Source organism: Anolis carolinensis, chromosome 2, assembly GCF_035594765.1.
Source record: "Anolis carolinensis isolate JA03-04 chromosome 2, rAnoCar3.1.pri, whole genome shotgun sequence".
NCBI lineage: Eukaryota > Metazoa > Chordata > Lepidosauria > Squamata > Dactyloidae > Anolis > Anolis carolinensis.
Genome location: NC_085842.1, coordinates 157657560 through 157677802, shown reverse-complemented (window position 1 = coordinate 157677802; position 20243 = coordinate 157657560). Strand labels below are relative to the sequence as shown.

Below are 20243 nucleotides of genomic sequence, written 5' to 3'. Positions count from 1 at the left end.
AATGAGAATTAGTCCATATTGGACTGGAACACTTGAGATTCATTGCAGTCCATCTCCCTTTATAGAGAGAGAGACATGTCCATACAGCTCTCCTGCCCTCAAATGCACTTCATCTTGTCCCCATGTAGCCTGCACATGGAATAAGCAATGGCCCATCAAACTATATACATATACCTCTATTTGGAGCATCTCAAGGAAAGCATCTCAAGGGATGGGTGCATATATATTAGACCAGGCATGGGTAAACTTTGGCCCTCCAGGTGTTTTGTACTTCAACTCCGTATCGGCTGTTAGGAATTGTGGGAGCTGAAGTCTAAAACAGCTGGAGAGCCAAAGTTTACCCATGCCTGCATTAGACAAACAATCATATACATGCACATGCACTTTGAAAACCCAGAGAGGAATTTACTACCACTCAAATGCTAGAATTCTCTCTTTAAACATTAAACATATGTAACAGATCATGAAGTAAGATTCCAAGTTAAAACCTCTCTCATGGTGTCTGGTGACACCAATGTCAAAGGAGTAATTATTCTGCTCCAGATTTCAGCTGTAACTTTAAATGACCTACATGCAGAAGTATGTCAGAGATAGGGCTTAGCATCCTTCAACAGCTGCTTTAAAGTACAGATTGAAACCCATCATGATAATCAGAAATCACTGTCACTGTTCTAATGCAAAGTGCTTCAGAAGAAGACCAGATGGAGGAATGGGACTCTCTGATACCCATACATAGGAAGACAGAAACAAAAGAGAGAAGGGAGACTTCAAAAAACTCAGTTACAAAGAAAAAAAAGAGAGACTGGAAACTGGCATTCCATCTGATTCAAAGGTTTTAGCATGTACTGTTTATCTGCCTTTTTTATTATCAATCCCGGAGGGACAGAAGCAGATTGTTCTGAACATATAACATGGTGCCTCTTAGAATATCAACTAATCTGACAGTTCTGCCATACTTAAAACATCACTGAAAAAGCTAGTATCTCTCCTGTTTTCTGCTGTACAGAATAACAAACCAGTCACCTCAAATAAAAGTTTGTTCTCCAGTTCTGACATTTTTGCGATGGAAGGGCAAAATACTACGTGAGACTAAACAGGTTTCAGAATGTGTTTAAGGCAGTAGGAAAATCAAGGCGTGGTTCCACAGGAAATAAACCAAAGGGGTTTGACCGAGAATTTCAAGTTACAAGAACCAGCCCACCTCTATCTCTGATAACTATGATTTGTTAGCAATAAAGGTGATTTGAGGTAGACATTCATAAAAATACGAGAATATCTCATCAAGAAAAAGGGTTCTTAAACCCAATTGGTATAATCGAGAAGGTCTGCTGGTATCTGTTCAGTGAACACAAACAAGCAAGCAGAGTCATAGTAAAAAATGAAAGCATTACTCATGACGATTGTGGCAAAGGTTGGGAAGCAGATACACTGAACATAACTATAACATTAGTGACATACAATAGATGAGCAGGGATTATTTAACATCAGCAATTATTTAGCAATAGTAGCAACATTATGTTCCCCTTTCCCCACTGTCCAAAATTATAACATACTATATACAGAAATGAAGAAAGTTAGCACGAATGAGGCATAGGTGTGTGCAAATGAGTTTGGAGGTATACCCAGTTTATAGGACAGAGTGAATTCAGAAACAAATTTCAGCCTCATAAAACATTTAATTCTAAGTGTACATGTTTTGCACCAAGCTCTGGTTGGTGGGCTTCATGGCACTAATACAAATGTCCCAGTAAAGTACCCAAGTTCATCTACCACTGATCAGAGATTCTATGAAATTTCGTATTTGCTTCTCGATTCTTTAAGTCAGATTTCTCGATTCTTTAAGTCAGATATCTGCTGCCAGGACAAGGGGTGCAGGTTCAGTTCAGTTCCTCAGCAGCTACCAACTATGATGGCTGCTGCTCCTGGAAGAGAAGTTTCCACGCACCTGTAGAACCAGAGAATATGCAGGCCCCTGTCCCCCAAAGCGCACGGGCTAGCAATGCAGATTAGGACCCAGTCAAATTTCAAGAGGCTAGTCCTGGTGAGCAGATCCTCCTTCAAGTTCTGGAGGTAGGTATAGATTCAGGATATCTTCCTTTCCCTGCTTGCCTCTTCAGCACTCATCCTTGTAACTCCTTCTGAGCAGTGTATGTAAACATGATTCCACTCCTGGGTTGCCCATACTGAAACCAAACTACTTGGTTGAACATGTAAAACAGGAAACAGATACTCTGCCATATAGATTGCTAGTAGCTAATCCCATTAACAAACAGTCCTGGGTCTCTTGGAAGATTAGTAGGGAGTGCGATCTCAGCTTTTCCAAAATCAGTCTAAGTAATGCAGGATTCATATTCCTGCTCAGCCATAGAAATCCACCAGCAAGTCATACAGTCTTGTAATAATAATAATAATAATAATAATAATAATAATAATAACAACAACTTTATTTTTATACCCCGCCCCATCTCCCCGAAGTGACTCGGGGCGGCTTACATGGGGCCTGGCCCGATAAAACAAACAAATAACAGTAACAAAGCAATAAAACAATTATCCCAGTAAAAAACACCAACATCAATAAAAACAATCATTAAAATCAACAAGCAGGATACAATGTTAAAAACAGGAGACTAATTCGTAGATCCCAGGCGAAATGCAGAGTGTTACGAAATGGGAAAAGGAAATTTCACAATTGTACAATAAAGTGCGGTATAAAATGGCAAGACAACAACAATGGGACTATTATGGAATGGACAGATAGATCAATCCAGCAACAACTAAGCCCCAGAAATGCTATAAAAAGGTTTATCTTAGGACCACCATAACTCAGAAATTATTTGAAGGCACAGTACATCTATGTGAGGGGAAGAGGACAGCAGGCATGTTGTTACTGGCATATGATGCACCCCAGACTAATATTCCAGGTTCTGACTTAGGACTACTACAGAATCCAACAACTGAGATTGTATCAACAAAGGCTGCAATACGGCTTAGCTTCCGCTTGGGAAAGGAAATGGCTTTATTCCCAGAGTAAATAATCAAAAACTCGGTCAATGTTCAAAGCAAACAGAGGATGCCTTAGAACAAGTGGTGTGCTTCCAGAGCAGTATCTAGGCAACAAGTTTTTCTTCTCTCCTCTGAACTTCAGAAAGAGCTTGGAAGACACACAAATATTCAGTGGAAGATACACTAAAAACGGTCATCACATACCTTATTTGCAGGCAGATATCTGAGCTGTTTTCAGAATATGCTATTTGGAGGATCAAACAAGTTTCAATTATTTTAGAATAACAGCTAGGTAGGTGTCTAAGTGGGATGGTAGTAATTTGATCTACAGTTCTACACTAGCACTAATATAGTGTAATTTCCTCTCTGGGAGCAATTCAGTGTACCAAATTAATTTTTAAGAAGCACTTCAGGATTTGCTATCTGTGTATCCAATAAAACTCTCCCATTAAGAAGCTGAACTCTAGGAGACTTGTAAATAGCCATTAACTTGGAAGACCAGGACAAGTTAAAACTGCCTCTAATATTGACACAAAGGTAATATCAGTATGCACAGATATTGGAGCAGGTGGGCTAGCATAGATTTCTGAATTAGGAACCTACAGATGCCCTTTTACAGAGCTAATTCAGCATTGTTAGCCAGTACATTTGCAGCCCCAGAAACATTGATACTTCAGCAGATGGTGTACAAAGAGCTACGTGCTTTAACTAATTTGTTTTCTTTCAAGTGGAAGCAGCACTGCTTTTCTTCCTGTCAAACTTAAGCACAATTACAGGCAACTCTGTATATCTACCATAAAGTTGAAGGGAAGTAAAATGACCTTCCCTGATCTGCAAAAGTTGCTCATCCCTTTATTAGATCCACTAATGCAGTTTTATTAGGAGTCAGGAGCACCAAGTCAAAGCTAATCTCAAGAGCTTTTTAAAGGACCATGTTAAGATTCCAAATGGTGTTCAATTGAAATATGGCTCTTTCACGAAGCTACCTTTGCAAACAGTTCTCCAGCCATTCTGCTAAGTGGTTGCACTGGCCACAATACAAGGCACTGAGATCTAGCAGCATTTATTACATTACAGCGAGACAGCAGCACAGGATGACTGTCTATTGTGAGATAGACAGAAGATTCCTTCTTTCTAAATTATTTTCTTATCCTCATATTTCTCCCCATACCCCTGATCATTACAATCACTGTTACAGCCATAATTAGCAACCACATAAAAGCAATTTATAAAGTCAATTATTACAGACAGATTTGGCAAAACCATTTAAACTAACTCTCCATGCAAGTAAACTTATCACAAGAGAAAGGTGAAGCTGCCCTATTAAAAGCGTGTTTCATAGTACAAGAGAGACTGTATGGTACCAAAGTCTCTCAAGGCCATTCCATGCCACCCACTATGAGGGTCCAAACAGGCTCCACACCAAGTTTCCATCCAAATCCTGAAAATAACTTTTTATTAGCCACCAAATTACAAAATATGGCAAGTAAATTTTACGTTAACATGATATTATTCTGATGTCTTTAGTGGGTCAGGAAGCCTGGGTACTTTTCACATTACTTCTTTTTTCACCTAATCTTCCCAAGGCTAATATGGACCTAGAGCAATCACATGTGTTGGATACAGACCTATGCACATGTACAAATTCTTGGCTAGATGCTAGTTTGTTTGTTTTTTAAGGAGGACCAGTCCTACAAAATGTTTCTACTTTCCACCACTTTCACACACACACACAAGGTACAGTAGAGTCTCACTTATCCAACGTTCTGGATTATCCAACACATTTTTGTAGTCAATGTTTTCAATGCATTGTGATATTTTGGTGCTAAATTCGTAAATACAGTAATTACTACATAGCATTAATGTGTAATGAACTACTTTTTCTGTCAAATTTGTTGTATAACATGATGTTTTGGTGCTTAATTTGTAAAATCATAACCTATTTTGATGTTTAATAGGCTTTTTCTTAATCTCTCCTTATTATCCAACATATTCGCTTATCCAACGTTCTGCCGGCCCGTTTATGTTGGATAAGTGAGACTCTACTGTATTGCTTACCTAAAAGAAAATGTCTAGTCAAAGTGTAACCAACTTAGCAGTCATTCCATTTTTAGAGACCTCATAAATAAACCCACAACAAACATTTACACATTTGAAGAGAGACAGGAATAGAGGAGGCACTCCATGTGTCAGCAGAAATTCATTTCAGAGGCTTAGGAATACTAGACAATAAAAAAGACCATGCCAGCCGCTGGAAGCCAGACAACAACACAGAGCTAAGTCCAATACTAGAACAGTAAAAGAGAGGGTACACTGTGTGACACAGTTACAGAAGCCTGTTTGTACCACAAGACATCTCCTCAAGTACATTATGGTCTCTTTTTTCTTTTCTTTCTTTTTTTTCTTGTTTTGCTCTCCCTCCCTCCTTCTCTCTCTCATCTACTCTGATGGCTTTGTCTTCCTCTGAAGTGCTTCAATCTTTGGCTTGAGATAAATTGTGGCATAAGAAAGCCACTGTGCAAACAAATTGAGTTTGGTTAATGAGCCACTATATGTGCTTACTGAAAACATTTGAAAGGGAGCAGTTTATGATTTCCCCCCTCAATCTAATACACCTACTATATAACACACAGCACTCTGTATAAATGCTTTCTCCATCTCCTGTTCATTTGCTCTTTTTTTCTTTTTTCAATTCCTAGCAGGCTGAAATAAACTGAATGTGTAAACCTGAAGTATAACACACAGGAGTAATATATTTAAGTTTGAAAGAGAAGGCAAAGATGACACTTGAGCCTAAATTGTTAGGTCCTCTGAACCAACCATGGGATTATAAATCAATATGTATGAATCCCACTGAGTGTGCTCTACTAAGATTCAGCAAGTTGACCTACATACGCAATCTTGCTGGAAAAGAGTGTTCAAAACATGGGGGAACATGTGTGTCTGGGAGACCAAAGCACTTCAACCCACAGCACCCATACAGCTTTAAGGGCACCTGCAGGCCTGGCAGCCTCAAGCAGCCTGGACAATGACCACAAGGAATAGCAACTAAAGGCTAACGGTTCCTCCCACTTTGCCACCCCATTTTGTAAATCAGAGCTTTCCAAACATTTTATGTTGGTAAGACACTTTTAGATATGCATCATCTTGCAGCACAGCAATTGAGTTTTACTAGCAAACTGGAGGTTAGGCCAATCCCTTATAAGAGATTCAAACACATACACAAATTGTAATAACAAAATATATGGAGACAAAACACACCTCATTAAGACTTTTCATTTATATATTTTTACAAAAATATGATTAATAAAATAATCACGTTTCCATGATTTTTGTCATTTCTCATTGTATTTGCATGGCACACATACAGACCGCAGCTAAAACACCAAGTGTGTCCTGACACACAGTTCTGAAAACTCTGCTGTAAAGGCAGCCAACCTCCCTACAAGTAGAACAAAAGTCCCACACACTGGAGTAGCCTCTTTCTGTTCTTTCTAGTGTTTCTCCAAAGTATTCAAGACAAAAAACTAGGCTTTGGACTAGAAATGGAGGATTCAAGCCCCAATACATTCATTGACGTGACTACTCCTTTTTAAATAAAAAAATAAGAGAGAATACATACTATCCTCATACTGAAAAAGCACCACAAAAATCACAAATAGGGCAGTGGAGGAAAGATTCCTGGGAGCCAGCGACATAGATAAATATTCAGATAGTTTCAAATGCAGGAAATGACTTCCAGCTGTATTTACTTTCAGGATTTTCTACAATGGAAGCAGAAAAAGCCCAGCATTAAATGTGTATGCATGCATGTAGCAACAGACCCAACTCTGACTTCAAAGCTTTTCCAATTAATTGTACCTGTTTCACATTTGCTTTTCCAATATACCAGAAGCTGGACCTGTAGAATTGTTACTTGAACCAAAAACTGCATTGAACAAGAACAGTTCACGCTATGCCACATATTTGTCACAGACCTATTCTACCATTACACATATTGCCCACTGGTACAATTATTAAGAACAAAGTCTGGCTGCTAATGTAAATCATAGATAATTTAGACGCAAAGCAGGGAACCTCTCTTCAGGATTTCTCCCACTGATTGCTAGATCACAAGGAGTACGACTATGGTCATATCAAAGGGGGGGATTCTGGGAATTGCAGTCCAAAATGTTTCCTTTCCATGGTATTAAATCTCTGTCCCAACTCCTCAAGCAATCACTTAACTGTACTAGGTATCCATTTTGAATGCTGTTTGAAAGCACTGGAAGAAACATGAGCTTCACCACCAAATAGGTTGTTTCCTCCTGTCTTAAAAATTGCCTATGTGTTCTGGAAACCTGCTTCTTCCTCTTCATTGCCCAAGGCATGTACTTACTTATACTATAGAAGGGGATGTCAGTGATTGCTTACTAAATTAATTTCTTACGAACACTTCCAAGGTGCCCGTTATTACCAGATGGCATACAATATTAAAAACGTATTTTCCTCAGATAAAAACATAGTGACTATTATTTATTTATTTACAGTATTTATATTCCGCCCTTCTCACCCCGAAGGGGACTCAGGGCGGATCACATTATAACACACAAAGGGCAAACATTCAATGCCCATAAACACATCAAACAGAGACTGAGAGACACACACAGAGGCAAGTTAACGTTCTTCTGAGGGGATGTTCGATTCTGGCCACAGGGGGGAGCAGCTGCTTCATCATCCACACTGACGGCACTTCCTCATTCCAGGTCGTAAATTAGTTAATCTTGCCTCCCCACTTTTAGTGGTACCTTATCTCCTACTTGATAGATGCAACTATCTTTCGGGTTGCTAGGTCAGCAACGAGCAGGGGCTATTTTTTATTTTTAATTGACGGGTGCTCACCCCGCCACGGGCTGGCCTCGAACTCATGACCTCATGGTCAGAGTGATTTAAGGCAGCTGCTCAACAGCTGCGCCACAGCCCGGCGCTATGTAATGTCAGCATATTACATAGTTGAGACAAACCTATCAGCAGATTTTAGATGAAAGAATTTAGTAATAAAGGCTCAATTTTCCCTCAAATCTGGAAGGACAAAAACAGCACAATGGGTACGAAGCATTTCTCATTTGTCTTATCAAGACAGAATTTATACCAAATGACCACCACAGATGTCAACAGATGCAAATACACCCATACCCATCCAGTGGAGTTTTAAAATAATTTTTAAAGGATGCTGTGCACACTGAAGAACAAACGTCAAGAAACATTCCAAAATATTTTTATGGAAAGGTATCTATTCTTATGTATGACGTATTCTTACCCTTTGAGGTATTGGCACAGTGCTTTAGAATTATAAAGATGCAAACTCTGTCCTTGAAGCAAATTAAAGAAATCTATCAGTTGATAAAAGGGAAATGGAGCCTGCATTATAGATCACTCCTCCAGTTTTTTGAGAAAAGAAATGTATCACATTCTTAAAATCAACATTGTCTCCCCCCCCCCTTTTTTTTTTTTGGCAAATGGTATGGGACCTTCATTGTATTTTTGAGGGTATTCTGTAAAGCAGTGGTTCTCAACCTGTGGGTCCCCAGATATTTTTGCCTTCAACACCCAGAAATCCTAATAAGCTGGCATACTGGCTGGGATTTCTGTGAGTTGTAGGCCAAAACACCAGGGGACCCACAGGTTGAGAACACTGCTGTAAAGTCATGGATGAAATCTGCTGATCTGGCAAATCAGAAACTGCAGTTACTTTTACATAGTTAATATTCTTTATGCAGTATTTAAAAATCCTAATAAAAGAATGTTTAAAAGGATGTGTATAAAAAGAGAGCACAAACTACCTTTAAACTGAAGAGGCCAGCTGAGGAATACAGTAAGGAGTGTCTGGGTTACATTGGGTTTGCTAATCAGCTAGGGAGATGAAAATTCAGGCCTCGACAAGGTTAGCAGTGACCACTGCCTCCTCAGAGCCCCTTAAAAACACAGAATAAAGATCAAATTACAGGGGACACCTGTACAGTACACAGACTGATTAAAAACATCATCACATGGGCGCAAAACCATCATGCCAATTATCACCTTTTCTTTTAGTCCGAGTGCATTAATATCTGCAGTTGCTGAACTGCAGAAGGCCAAGAACAGGACTGTATGAGTGACACATATTCCTAGGCATCTTCTGCAATGACCAGCATTCCCTTTGGCAAAGGCAACTGGTCCCAGTCTTCCTTTTCCCTTCCAGGAAGCTTCGTGAAGTGTGCTCCCTCCTTAGAATCACCAGAGTGAAAAACCCCAAATAACAACACTGGCTGTTGCAGCCAACCACATATGGAAGTACAGCAAATTATACTGCAGCGTCTAAGTATTAAACTGTCACTCTGCACTGACTGGCAACATCTACTGCCAATCGTTTACGTTTAGTATCTCCCTTCCCTGACTAGTCCTCTGTCCTTCACTGAACATCCACGAAGTTGTATGTAGTCCAAGAAAAAATAGCTTTCCTAGGTTTTACACAGAAGGCTTCTAATAAGGCAGAAGGCTCATCAGGAGCTCTGTTTTCGTAATATCAGAATTAAATACATTTTAGGAGCCCTAGTACCCTCTTGGCATGCAATTCCTAAAAGAAGCTAGAATAACAGTGTAAATAAATGTCACACCTTGCCCTTGCAAGAAAGATAGCAGGTAAAGACATGATCAAAGATAATGTTGCCTTTCTGTATTAACCTACCAGCAGGAGTCAAATCCACTTAAGAGATTCAAAGACAAATCTGTTTAAGGTACAAGCAAATGGAAATGCTGTGACACAGAGTGTGCATCTAACCTCTGCAACCTAACCTTTTGGTTACCTTCTTCTCAAACCCATAAAGTGCAGACAAACTCCCCTACTTAGGTTATTTCCTCAGGTCAACCTGGGCTAAATACCTTAGGGGGTGCCAGTTTCACCTGATCTTGGAAGATAAAAAGGATCAGCCCTGGCTACTGTCTGGATGGGAGACTGCAAGCAAACACCAAGTACTGTAGGCTATATTTCAGAGGAAGGAACTGGCAAAATCACTTCTAGGTACTCCTTTCCTAAGAAAACCCTGCAAAATTCATGAGGTCGTCATAAATCAACAAGTGACTTGAAGCTACACATATATGCATAAACGCAGTCATATCATGCCAGATTACTTGGAAAAAATTCTGAAGAGCGGGAATCATGTAGTCTTCCAGGTGTGATTGGACTGCTAATCCCAGCAGCCTTAACCAGCATAGCTAGTGGTGAAGAGCTGCAGTCCAAAAAGATGTGGAAAATGTCCTGATTCCTAGCCCTGCTCTTATTAGCAAATCTTAATGTTTAGGATCACATGAATCTCTTCAGTCAACAGTAAGCACAGTTACAGTGACAAGGCCAATGAAACATTTCCATGTCATTTCAACCCTGTTATCGACATCCAGATGGTGCAATTCAGTCACTGGCCACTTTACTAGGCACATTTCAACAAGACTGTTAACTCTCCACAGGAGGAACCCCCATGAGTCAGAGGAGTCACCTTGGAGTTTCACTGCTGCACAATTCTCTCATCATAGCACTTTCCTACAGTGCTAATGTGGAGCTGCCTTTCATTTAAAGGATGCCAAATCAAACAACATTCTACTGCTTATGCCATGACTGTGCTTATCCTAAGATACCTTTAGTGTCATTGGCAACAGCAGTCCCACTAAATGAAGATTTCAGCAGATCCAGATTACAAACCTGTTTGATCCAAGATGAAATCAGACACAAATTCTGTAAAAGGTTCCTATAACATCTAACAGGGCAACTATCAATCAACAGGAAGAGTCTCCTAAAAATACAAAATCAAAGCAATCAGTTGTGTCCCACAAATCTCAACTTGCTTGAAGTCAATCTTACCTGGCTGTGACAATACATTTTGACTACATGTTGATATTTAAATAGAATATGCAGAAACTTTTCACTTTCACACCATGGAAAGAGATATGAGTTTTACAAAACTGTGTAGTTTTGTTTACTTTGGGTTTATTATTTTTTACTCCACTTTTTTGATATAGACATAAAAGGCATCTTAGAGAATTAAAGATACACAATATAGAAATGCCATAAATATAGAAGGATCTCCAGAGCAATTTTGTTAGTTTGAGTTACAGTGAAGGTCTGATTTTTGTTAGTTTGTTGGAAGAAACAATGCTATACCAATAGTGAAGATCCTTATTTGGCCTAGTAAAAGCATACCTTTGATCTTCCAGCCAAGGTCTGCCACAGTCACAGAACACAGATACCACTGTGCCTTGAAGTTTACAATAAATAAAGCAGCAGTCAAACCTGTTTCATGTTGAACTCCAGAGTCAAACAGCTGGAGAGACCACTATGAGATTATGCTGCAGCATGTGCTCACAAACCTACTTGGTTGATTCCTGACTGATTTCCCCTTTCAAATACTGGCTCCTAGGAGCTAAACAAACCACACAGAAAAAATGTCCACAGGTGAGGAGTAATAAAGAAATTTGTGTTACCTGTTTTGAGCCGCAGACCAATAGTATTAACTCAAAATTCACCCTTTTTTCTTGTAAAAAACAGTGAAGCCTGGATTGTTAATGGAAGAGTAATAACCCAAATTTGTGGGAGAAAATTGCAAAGCTGCAATTTCAACCATCTCACTCCAAATGGTGGGTGTACACCCATAAAGTACTGAATGAGACTGGGTGGATCTCTGAATCATATATGTATATGATTGCTCAAGAGGTAGACTTAGCTGTAGATGCTATCCAAGTACACTAACAGCTTCTCCCACACTCTTTACAGCAGAGGCTATGATCACAAGATCAGGAAGATGATCTTAAGTAAACCCTAGGTAAGTAAGTGCTTACCTCCTCCATTATTGCTTCAGGGAACAGAAGCTTACACCCCACTCATTTTTGCTTATTTCACCTGTAATTCAAAAGCCTGGTAAGTAGAGACCGGTCTTGCAACCAGGGCAATGGGTTGCAAGATATTATAAATCTTTGTGAACATGAGAACACAGCAGGAAGATCACAATGACTACACCTGCCTCCATCAACCAAATAAATGAATCCTTATTTCTGACAATGACCAGATTAAAAATTGAATAAAACCTCTTGACACTGGCAAGTTCTTTAAAAACCACGCACAATTTTGAATATACCAATTGTACGTTGTTATGCTTAATGATAAGCATTCAATACTGAAGTCTGACACTACACAAAATGTATGTCTTTTTTCAATTATCATGTCCAACGTTTCTCTGAGTTGTATGAAGGAACAAGCTACAACAATACAAGAACAGAAAAGTAAGGCTGACTGTTCTTGTCACTGGAGTGGCTGTGATGAAACGGGACCTTAAAATTGAAGAAATACAGTACCAAGCAGAGTCACTCTTTCATACTTGTCAAGGCATTCATATGATCATGTAAACACACATGGAACTAAGCTACATCTAATACTTCAAGAGCAGAGGTGAGCTATCAAGGAATTGCTTTTCCACTCCTCCCTCTGCAACCCTAATGATGTCCACTCCATCCCATCTACGTTGTGGGCTGGAGAATCCTCTGAAACAGAGTTTTATTCTTGTGTTTATTCAAGTCATTTCCAACCTACGGTGACCCTAAGGAGAACATGTCCCAGGGGTTTCTTGGCAAGATTTATTCAACTGAGGTTTGCAATTGCCTTTCTTTGAAGCTAAGAGTGTGTAGCTTGACCAAGGTCACCCAGTGGGTTTCATGGCTGAGTGGGACCTCAAACTCTGATCTCCACTACATCAGGATGGCTGCAAAATCTGTTCCGCTAGTAGCATTTCTTCTGCTGCTGAACAGATTGTCAGTGGACACAGTTCACAAACTGAATGAGTATTTCCAAGTGGCTCAGAAACACTATCAAAGGTTCTGGAAGAACAGGCCTGGCAAATCCTCCTGTTCATCTAAAGGCCTAACTAGAGCCAATCCTCCTTGTTCCTGTAATTTGAGTAGATACTGCTACAACAAAATACCTGTCAAAAAAGGAAAATACGTAATGCTGAATGAGTGAGATTATAGCCAGACACACACACAAGAAGACCCTTTGGCAGATCACCACTTCAAATTTGAGCAAACTAAATGGATTTCCTGGACTCTTAAGTATATCAATTTATACCACTTACTACTTACTACACTGCAACCTGAGCCCTGCCACATGCACAATGGAGGACCTTCTCACAGTGACATCAGAGGCACTCCAAGCGGCCAGCTACTGGTAAAAAAAAAATCTAGTATAATGCCAAGTTTTTAACTTTGTTTGTGTTTTTAAATACATTATAACAGTATCGTCAATTCACTTCTAACACGATAAATAAATATACCACATAAAGCCCAAGAGCAGTAAACTACCCACAAGAGTTATTTTCTTCACAATCACACGAAAAGGGGATCCAGCGTCATGATATAGTGATGTGAATGTTGGACTAATACTCTGGGAGATCATGATTTGAATCCTTATTCTTCCAAGAAGGTTCAGTGGCTGTCCTTGAGCAAATTACACTCTCTCTTTCCCTCATAAGAAGCTAAGCCATAGAGTAACTTGCCCCTCACTTGCCAAGGAAATCCAAGGACAGTTACCATAAATCCAAGTCTCAGGTCCAAGGCAGACAACAACAAAGAAAAGGCTGAAAATCCCCAAACACCCCTCATAATAGAATTAGGGGCATCAGAAATGCAATTAGTCCTAAAAGAGACAAGAACAGGCAGCACATTAAGAATCCATTTTTAATGCAGAAAGGAAAAAAAGACAGTAATGTTAAAGGAAAGGGGAGGGTGCTTGAGAGGTGATTAGAAGCAAAACCCTGAACAGCTTACTTGGGTCACTAGATGTCTAGCTCATCTGGCTTTTGTTACAGACACAAGCTAAGTATGTCCTAATTTTAACTTCCCCATCCAAATGAATAAACACTATCTGTCAGAGACAGAAGTGGCACAGCAGAAATGGGGAAAGGCAAATAAGCTAGAAATAAACACTTTTGGGACCCGGCATTTGCAATCGATATGAAGCTTTCATGAGTCTGGAGTCCAAATAAAATTGTCATGAGGCCCTTTGCCCTATAGAGAGGTCATGGGCAGATTTCCCAGCAAGATAGCAGCAAAGTAGCAGCTGAATGTTCAGCAGGAGGCAGACAGAGAGCCATTCACAAATCACAAGGGCCAAAACAGAAACAGGAGAATCTCCATTTTAGTGAACATGCTTCCCACAACTGATGCTACTTGCTGCAGGGCATGGGGTAGGTGGAGTTAAATGCCTCTGACACATTCCCCAATTTCAATACTGCCAGCCTGCAGTTAAGAGAGAAAGATAAGGAAGAGGAAGCTATTTTACAAGCAGGTCAGGCGACACAGCAACATCCTTGGAGGCCGGTTTTACCCCACAGTGTTTCATCGCCCTGGGATGCAGATTTGCACAGATTTTGCGTCTCAAGTGATTTTTATGACCACTTCCACTTTTGGAAATCCTAGTAGCTAGCCTAATGTGATGAAACACCCCATTCCCACTCCATAAACTATGGAGGAAGCAGCACAGGCTGAACAATGGGTGCATCTACACTGTCAAATCAACACAGTTTGACAGCACTTTTACTGCCATGGCTCAATATTATGGAATCATTGGAGTTGAAGTTTTACAAAGTCCTTTATCTTCTCCTCCGAAGAGTTGTGGTCAATCACAAAACTACAGCACCTTTTTTATCGTGTCAGAAGAGACTTGAGAACATACTGCAAGTCGCTTCTGATGTGAGAGAATTGGCCATCTACAGAGACATGACCCAGAGGACACCCGGATGTGTTACCTGGGAGGCTTCTCTCATGTCCCCAGAAGCTAGAGCTGACAGATGGGAGCTCACCTCATCTCATGGATTTGAACCAGCAACCTTCAGGTCAGCAACCCAACCTTCAGGTCAGCAGTTCAGCCAGCAAAAGGATTTAACACATTGCACCACTACAGCTCCATTACAACTATGATTCAACAGCATTGAGACATGGAAGCGAAAGTGGCATCAAACTACATTATTTCTACAATGTAGATGCAGCCAAAGCCTCTTCCCACCTCTGTAGCATGGAAAGAGAGGTCATCCTACTATAGCACCCTACTATAAAGGCACCATACCTCTTCCTCAAGAGACCAGGCTGGGCAGTAACAGAAGAGACTCGAAAGAAAAGCAAAAAGGAAGCAAAGTCCCACCGACTGTTTCCACCAAGGCAAGAGTTTAGCTGCTTCAATCAGAGGCTAAAAAAAGGAACCAGATACCCAGGATGCACCTTTCCCTAAATACCAAACTTGTCTCTCTGTATTATATATAAACTGATCCTCCCAGAGGAAGACAGGGCCTTCCCATTTAGAGGTCAAGAGGAAAAGAGGTCAGTGTGCCCCTGCCAAGGCCTAGCCACCCCAGGAACCCCAAACTTCCTAAACACCCACAAAACAGGGCCCTGGTTGCAATGGGTGGCAAGAGAAGCATATGCCCTGGCTTCTGAAGTCTGACAAAGGCCACAGCTCCCACCCGCTCCTTTCTTTTGGTCAGCATTCCAAAAAACCAAACTTAGGGCCCTTCCACACAAGTCATGTAAACCAGAATATCAAGGCAGAAAATCCCACAATATCTGCTTTGAACTGGGTTATCTGAGTCCACACTGCCATATATCCCAGTTCAAAGCAGAAAATGTGGGATTTTCTGCCTTGATATTCTGGTTTACATGACTGTGTGGGAGAGGCAGTAGGCTGCATATACATTGTACAATTAATGCACATTAACACCACTTTAACTGCCATGCCTCAACGCCATGGATTGATGAAGATTATTGGTTTACAAGGTTTTTGGCCTTCTCTGCCAAAGAGTGGTGGGGCCTTATTTATTTATCATTATTTATTTACTGTACTTATACCCCACCCTTGTCACCCAGGAAGGGGGACTCAGGGCAGCTTACAAACTATGGTAATAATTCAATGCCAGATTCAGACAATAATAATGGCTGTAAAACACAGTATTATAAAACTATTAAGACATATATGTATCAATTATAAATCTTTCACATGATTAAAACATATCTAGCACCAGCAGCTATTAAACTATAAATTCCACGATTCCACAGTCTAGAGCAGGCATCAGCAAACTTGGGCGCTCCAGGTGTTTTGGACTCCAACTCCCACAATTCCTAACAGCCGGTAGAAGTCCAAAACACCTGGAGGGCCTAAGTTTGCCCATGGCAGAGCCATGGCAGTCAAGGTTTGCCCATGGTTTAGAGCGATGACAGTCAAGGTGATCTCAGACTGCGTTAATGCTGCAGTATAGACACGCCCTTAGGAATGGTTCCTCTTTCTGCAAAATTTCACTTGGGAAAGACAGGCAAAGGGGAATTAGAAAAGGCAATTTAAATGATTATAGGAGAAGAAACATGGGTAGCACAGGGAAGACAGGGCCAACCCAAGGACACGGCCATGTTCACACGTACAATACGCGTGTACCCGTCTGGCTCGACCCATCCACTGCAAAGAGCTCCCCCCGCCAAACTGAGAAGCTGTGCCCAAAGCGACATAATCCTACGCAAGACACAACACTATCAGGCTCCCTAAAAACCTGAGGGGAACCCTACCCTAAACGCCCACCCCTTTAAGAGAATCTGAGCCCAAGCTCGCCAATGGGCGCGGCCCCTTTAAGAGCGGCCTGTTCCATTCCCTTCTAAGAAAGGCAATCGAGGGGGTGACAGGGAAAGACCAATATGGGGGAAAGGGGGGGCGTCATCACCTTGGCTCCCAAGAGGCGCGCGGCCGCCCTACTGCTTGCAGTCAACAAGGTCATGGCGAGCAGCGACTGGCGCGGACGCGGCGGCGGAGGAAGGGAGAGACCAGCGGCCGCCTCAAGAGAAAGGAGAGGGGGAAGGAAGCAGGCTGCGAAGACCAAGGTTGAAAAGAGCAGCAGCGACTGGGGGAGGGGGAGAAAAGAGCGGACGGCGCCGGATACAGTCCTCGCAGCGTCGGCAACGCGAGGCGGAGCGCGGCTCGAAGGCCCCAATCACTCACCGAGCCGCTCGGGTTCATCTGAATAGTCCCGCCCCTTCCCCTGGCGGAAGAGGGGTCACGCCATTGGGTGCGGTGGGGCGAGGGGCGTGGCCGGGCGGGAACTGGAAGGGCGTGGTCTCACGGGGGAGTTAGGCGTCTAATTTAGGTGCCTGAGAGCTCTCCACTCAGGGAGTTGCTCGCATTCCATAGCTGCCTGGGGGATTCTGGGAGTGACATTCCGATAAAGGCATTTTTTTCTCTCTTTAATAGCAATTCTTCATCCTAGTATATTTATTTATTTATAGTGTCAGAAGCGAACCGAGGGCACAGTTGTATTGTATTTGGAAAGACAAAGTAAAAAAATAATGGCATTATTATACTTCTTATCCTTTGACCAGTAGCTGGTCACTTAGAGTGCCTCTGGTGTTGCTGTAAGAAGGTTCTGCATAGTGCATGTGGCAGGGCTCAGACTGCATTGTAGTAAGTGATCTGTGGTTTGCTTTTCTCCACACTGGCATGTTGTGGACTGCACTTTGTAGCCCCATTTCTTAAGGTTGGCTCTGCATCTCGTGGTGCCAGAGCGCAGTCTTTTCAGCGCCTTCCAAGTCGCCCAGTCGTCTATGTGCCTAGTACAGTAAAGTCCCGCTTATCTGAGTTCCGCTTATCCGACACTCCGTATTATCCGAGGCAGATGTCCTCCCCCTCTCGCTCTCACTCACCCCATCGGGTCCCGGTGCTGCCGGAACCCAGCTGGGTAAGTGAGCAAGGGACGGTGGGCGGGCGAGTGAAGGAGGTGGCAAAGGCCCTTGCTTGCTTGCTTGCTCCTTCGCCAGGCCAGGTCCCCGTGCCACTTTCTTAGCCTGCCTGCCAGTTAAGGTAGTTTGGGCTAACGATTTCACACAAAACACTAGAGAGCTGTATGTGACATGCAACCTGCCCTGAACCCTGTAGGTATGTGGTGCCCTGAAGCATATAATCTCATGATCAAATTTGAAGTAAGACAATGTCCCCCCCCTCTGTTCTGCTTTGCTTCAAGTGAACATTACCTTCTTTCTTTCCTTTCCTCACAGCAGCATAAGTCTTGAGACAGGTCTACTTTATAAAAGGGAATACAAAACATGCCCATTAGCACTGCAGTAGCTTGGAACAGCACTGGGCACTATGTTAATATCGACATTATGCTGGATCCCCACCCCCACCCCCCCACCCCGGACCAGCCCGGTATAGCAGAACTAAAAATGTGGTAAGAGAGTGACAACACAAAAATTATTGGGTTGCTGTGTTTTCTGGACTGTGTGACCATGTTCCAGAAGCATTCTCTCCTGATGTTTCACCCATATCTATGGCAGGTACCCTCAGAGTTGTGAGGTCTGTTGGAAACTAGGCAAGTGGAGTTTATATATCTGGAAAGTCCAGGTTGGGAGAAAGAACTCATCTGTTTGAGGCAAGTGTGAATGTTGCAACTGATCACCTCGATTAACATTTAATGGCCTTGTAAATTCAAAGCCTGGCTGCTTCCTGCCTGAGGGAATTACTATAGAATGAACGATATTCTATGAGCTGGGCAGACAGTGTCACACCACTGAACTCTGTCTACTGCCATTTGGGCCGCTGCCTTCCCATGCTGCGTTCGCTGCCAAGCCTCAAACACATATCCTGCTGTTAGTCAGTGTCCTGATGGCCCTCATGCAGCAAATGTGTGATAAGAGTACAGAGTCCCCAGCATGAACCAAAAGCAGGTCATTGTAGCAGCATTCCTTGTCCAAATGGCATTTTCATTCACTCCTGTCTCTTTTGGGACAGTTGTGGAAACACTTTTTCTGTATGGAAGGGATTTTTTTGGTAAACTTTCTGTACTTGGTGGAGTGAGGTGGGAGGGTAGTCATCCCATTTCAGCTTGTCTTAAAGAGAAAACAAATAACTATTTTGAAAGTAATATTTTACTTCTCTAACAAGATGGCAGCTATGACTGCCACATAGTTTAATTCAGTTTTCACCCCAGCCAGCATAACCAAAAGTGAAGAATTATGGAGTTGCAATTCAAACATCTGGACGGTTGCAGTCAATCTTGCCCTGAAAGTTTATTTTTCTTCCAAGGTATGTTATCCGCAGCTTCAATGGATATCAGTGTGATTCTGAGAGTAGAGGTGAAATCCCTGAACATGGAAAGAAGCTGCCCTCAGGTTATCCTGGTCCTTGGCTATTTATAGCCTTAAATAGAGACCAGCACTTTAAATTGGGCTTGGGAGTTGACATGTAGCGCAGGAGCTGCTGAAACAATACTGAGATCACATGAGCAGAATATTTTAACACAAAATAGTATTCTGACTGGTACATTCTGAACCAATGGAAGTTTCCAAAGGTTTTGGAAACTTTTTAAGGGCAATTTAGTCTTCTATAGCAATGAATTATCCCCACAATGTAGGATCTCCTCCACCTTTCGGATTTTTCTTTTATGTCCGCCAGTTGTATTTCAACAGGTCACTTTTGGAATATGCTCTTGCTACCAAATCTGCCGTTCCATCCATTCATGATCGGCTTTTTCCACTAGCTTTCTTATTTCCTCCAAAATCAGCAGTCCTGAAGCATTTTGGGGACTAACATTTAAGAGAACACTGTTACAATTAATGTTAGGGAGCAACTACTGAAACAAGCCTATTAGGAAGAGGATAGTTTCCTCTTCCAAATAGGCAACACAGCAATTATACAAATGTATTAAATGTTGTGCTTAAGTTACTTATTAATAAGTAATTTGCAATCATAATTTGTTCTAATCTTCCTTCACTGCCCACATTAATTAGAAATCAGATACGTTACACTATCCCATGGGCAAAATAGTAAGGCATAACATGCTTAGGTAGCAAGAGTTGTAATCCAAGGTTTAGGAGAAGGAAAATTAAGGTGGAGGAAGCAGAGAGAGGCATACTATATCAGTCAGTTAATGATAAATAGGTGAGAAAAAGGAATTTAACCACATTTGTTTTTCTGTCTCCAAGCATTTTAAGTCCCAGAGGTCCCAGCTTTGGATCAGTCAGGCCCTTCAACACTCAAAGATACATCAAATTCAGAAAATACCACAACATGCATAATGGAAGAAAGCAGTAAGAAAATTCTGCAAGGCACTTGAAAACCACTCTCATTACATGGTAATATGCTGCATTTATATATTGCATTTTCAGTATCCAAAATGCATCCCATCTATTATCTTAATAATCTTTTACAACTCCAG

The 20243-nt window shown here is 41.6% G+C and overlaps 1 protein-coding gene across 1 annotated transcript in view; it reads right to left on the bottom strand.

Annotated features, from left to right (window-relative positions):
• cs (citrate synthase) overlaps positions 1-17020 on the bottom strand; it is a 34662-nt gene extending 17642 nt beyond the window's left edge. Inside the window, exon 1 of the mRNA XM_008104001.3 lies at positions 16761-17020. Within this exon, the coding sequence (XP_008102208.1) occupies positions 16761-16814 (54 nt within the window). The 5' untranslated portion in view covers positions 16815-17020. The remainder of the gene's footprint in view (positions 1-16760) is intronic.
• Positions 17021-20243: the final 3223 nt, after the last annotated feature.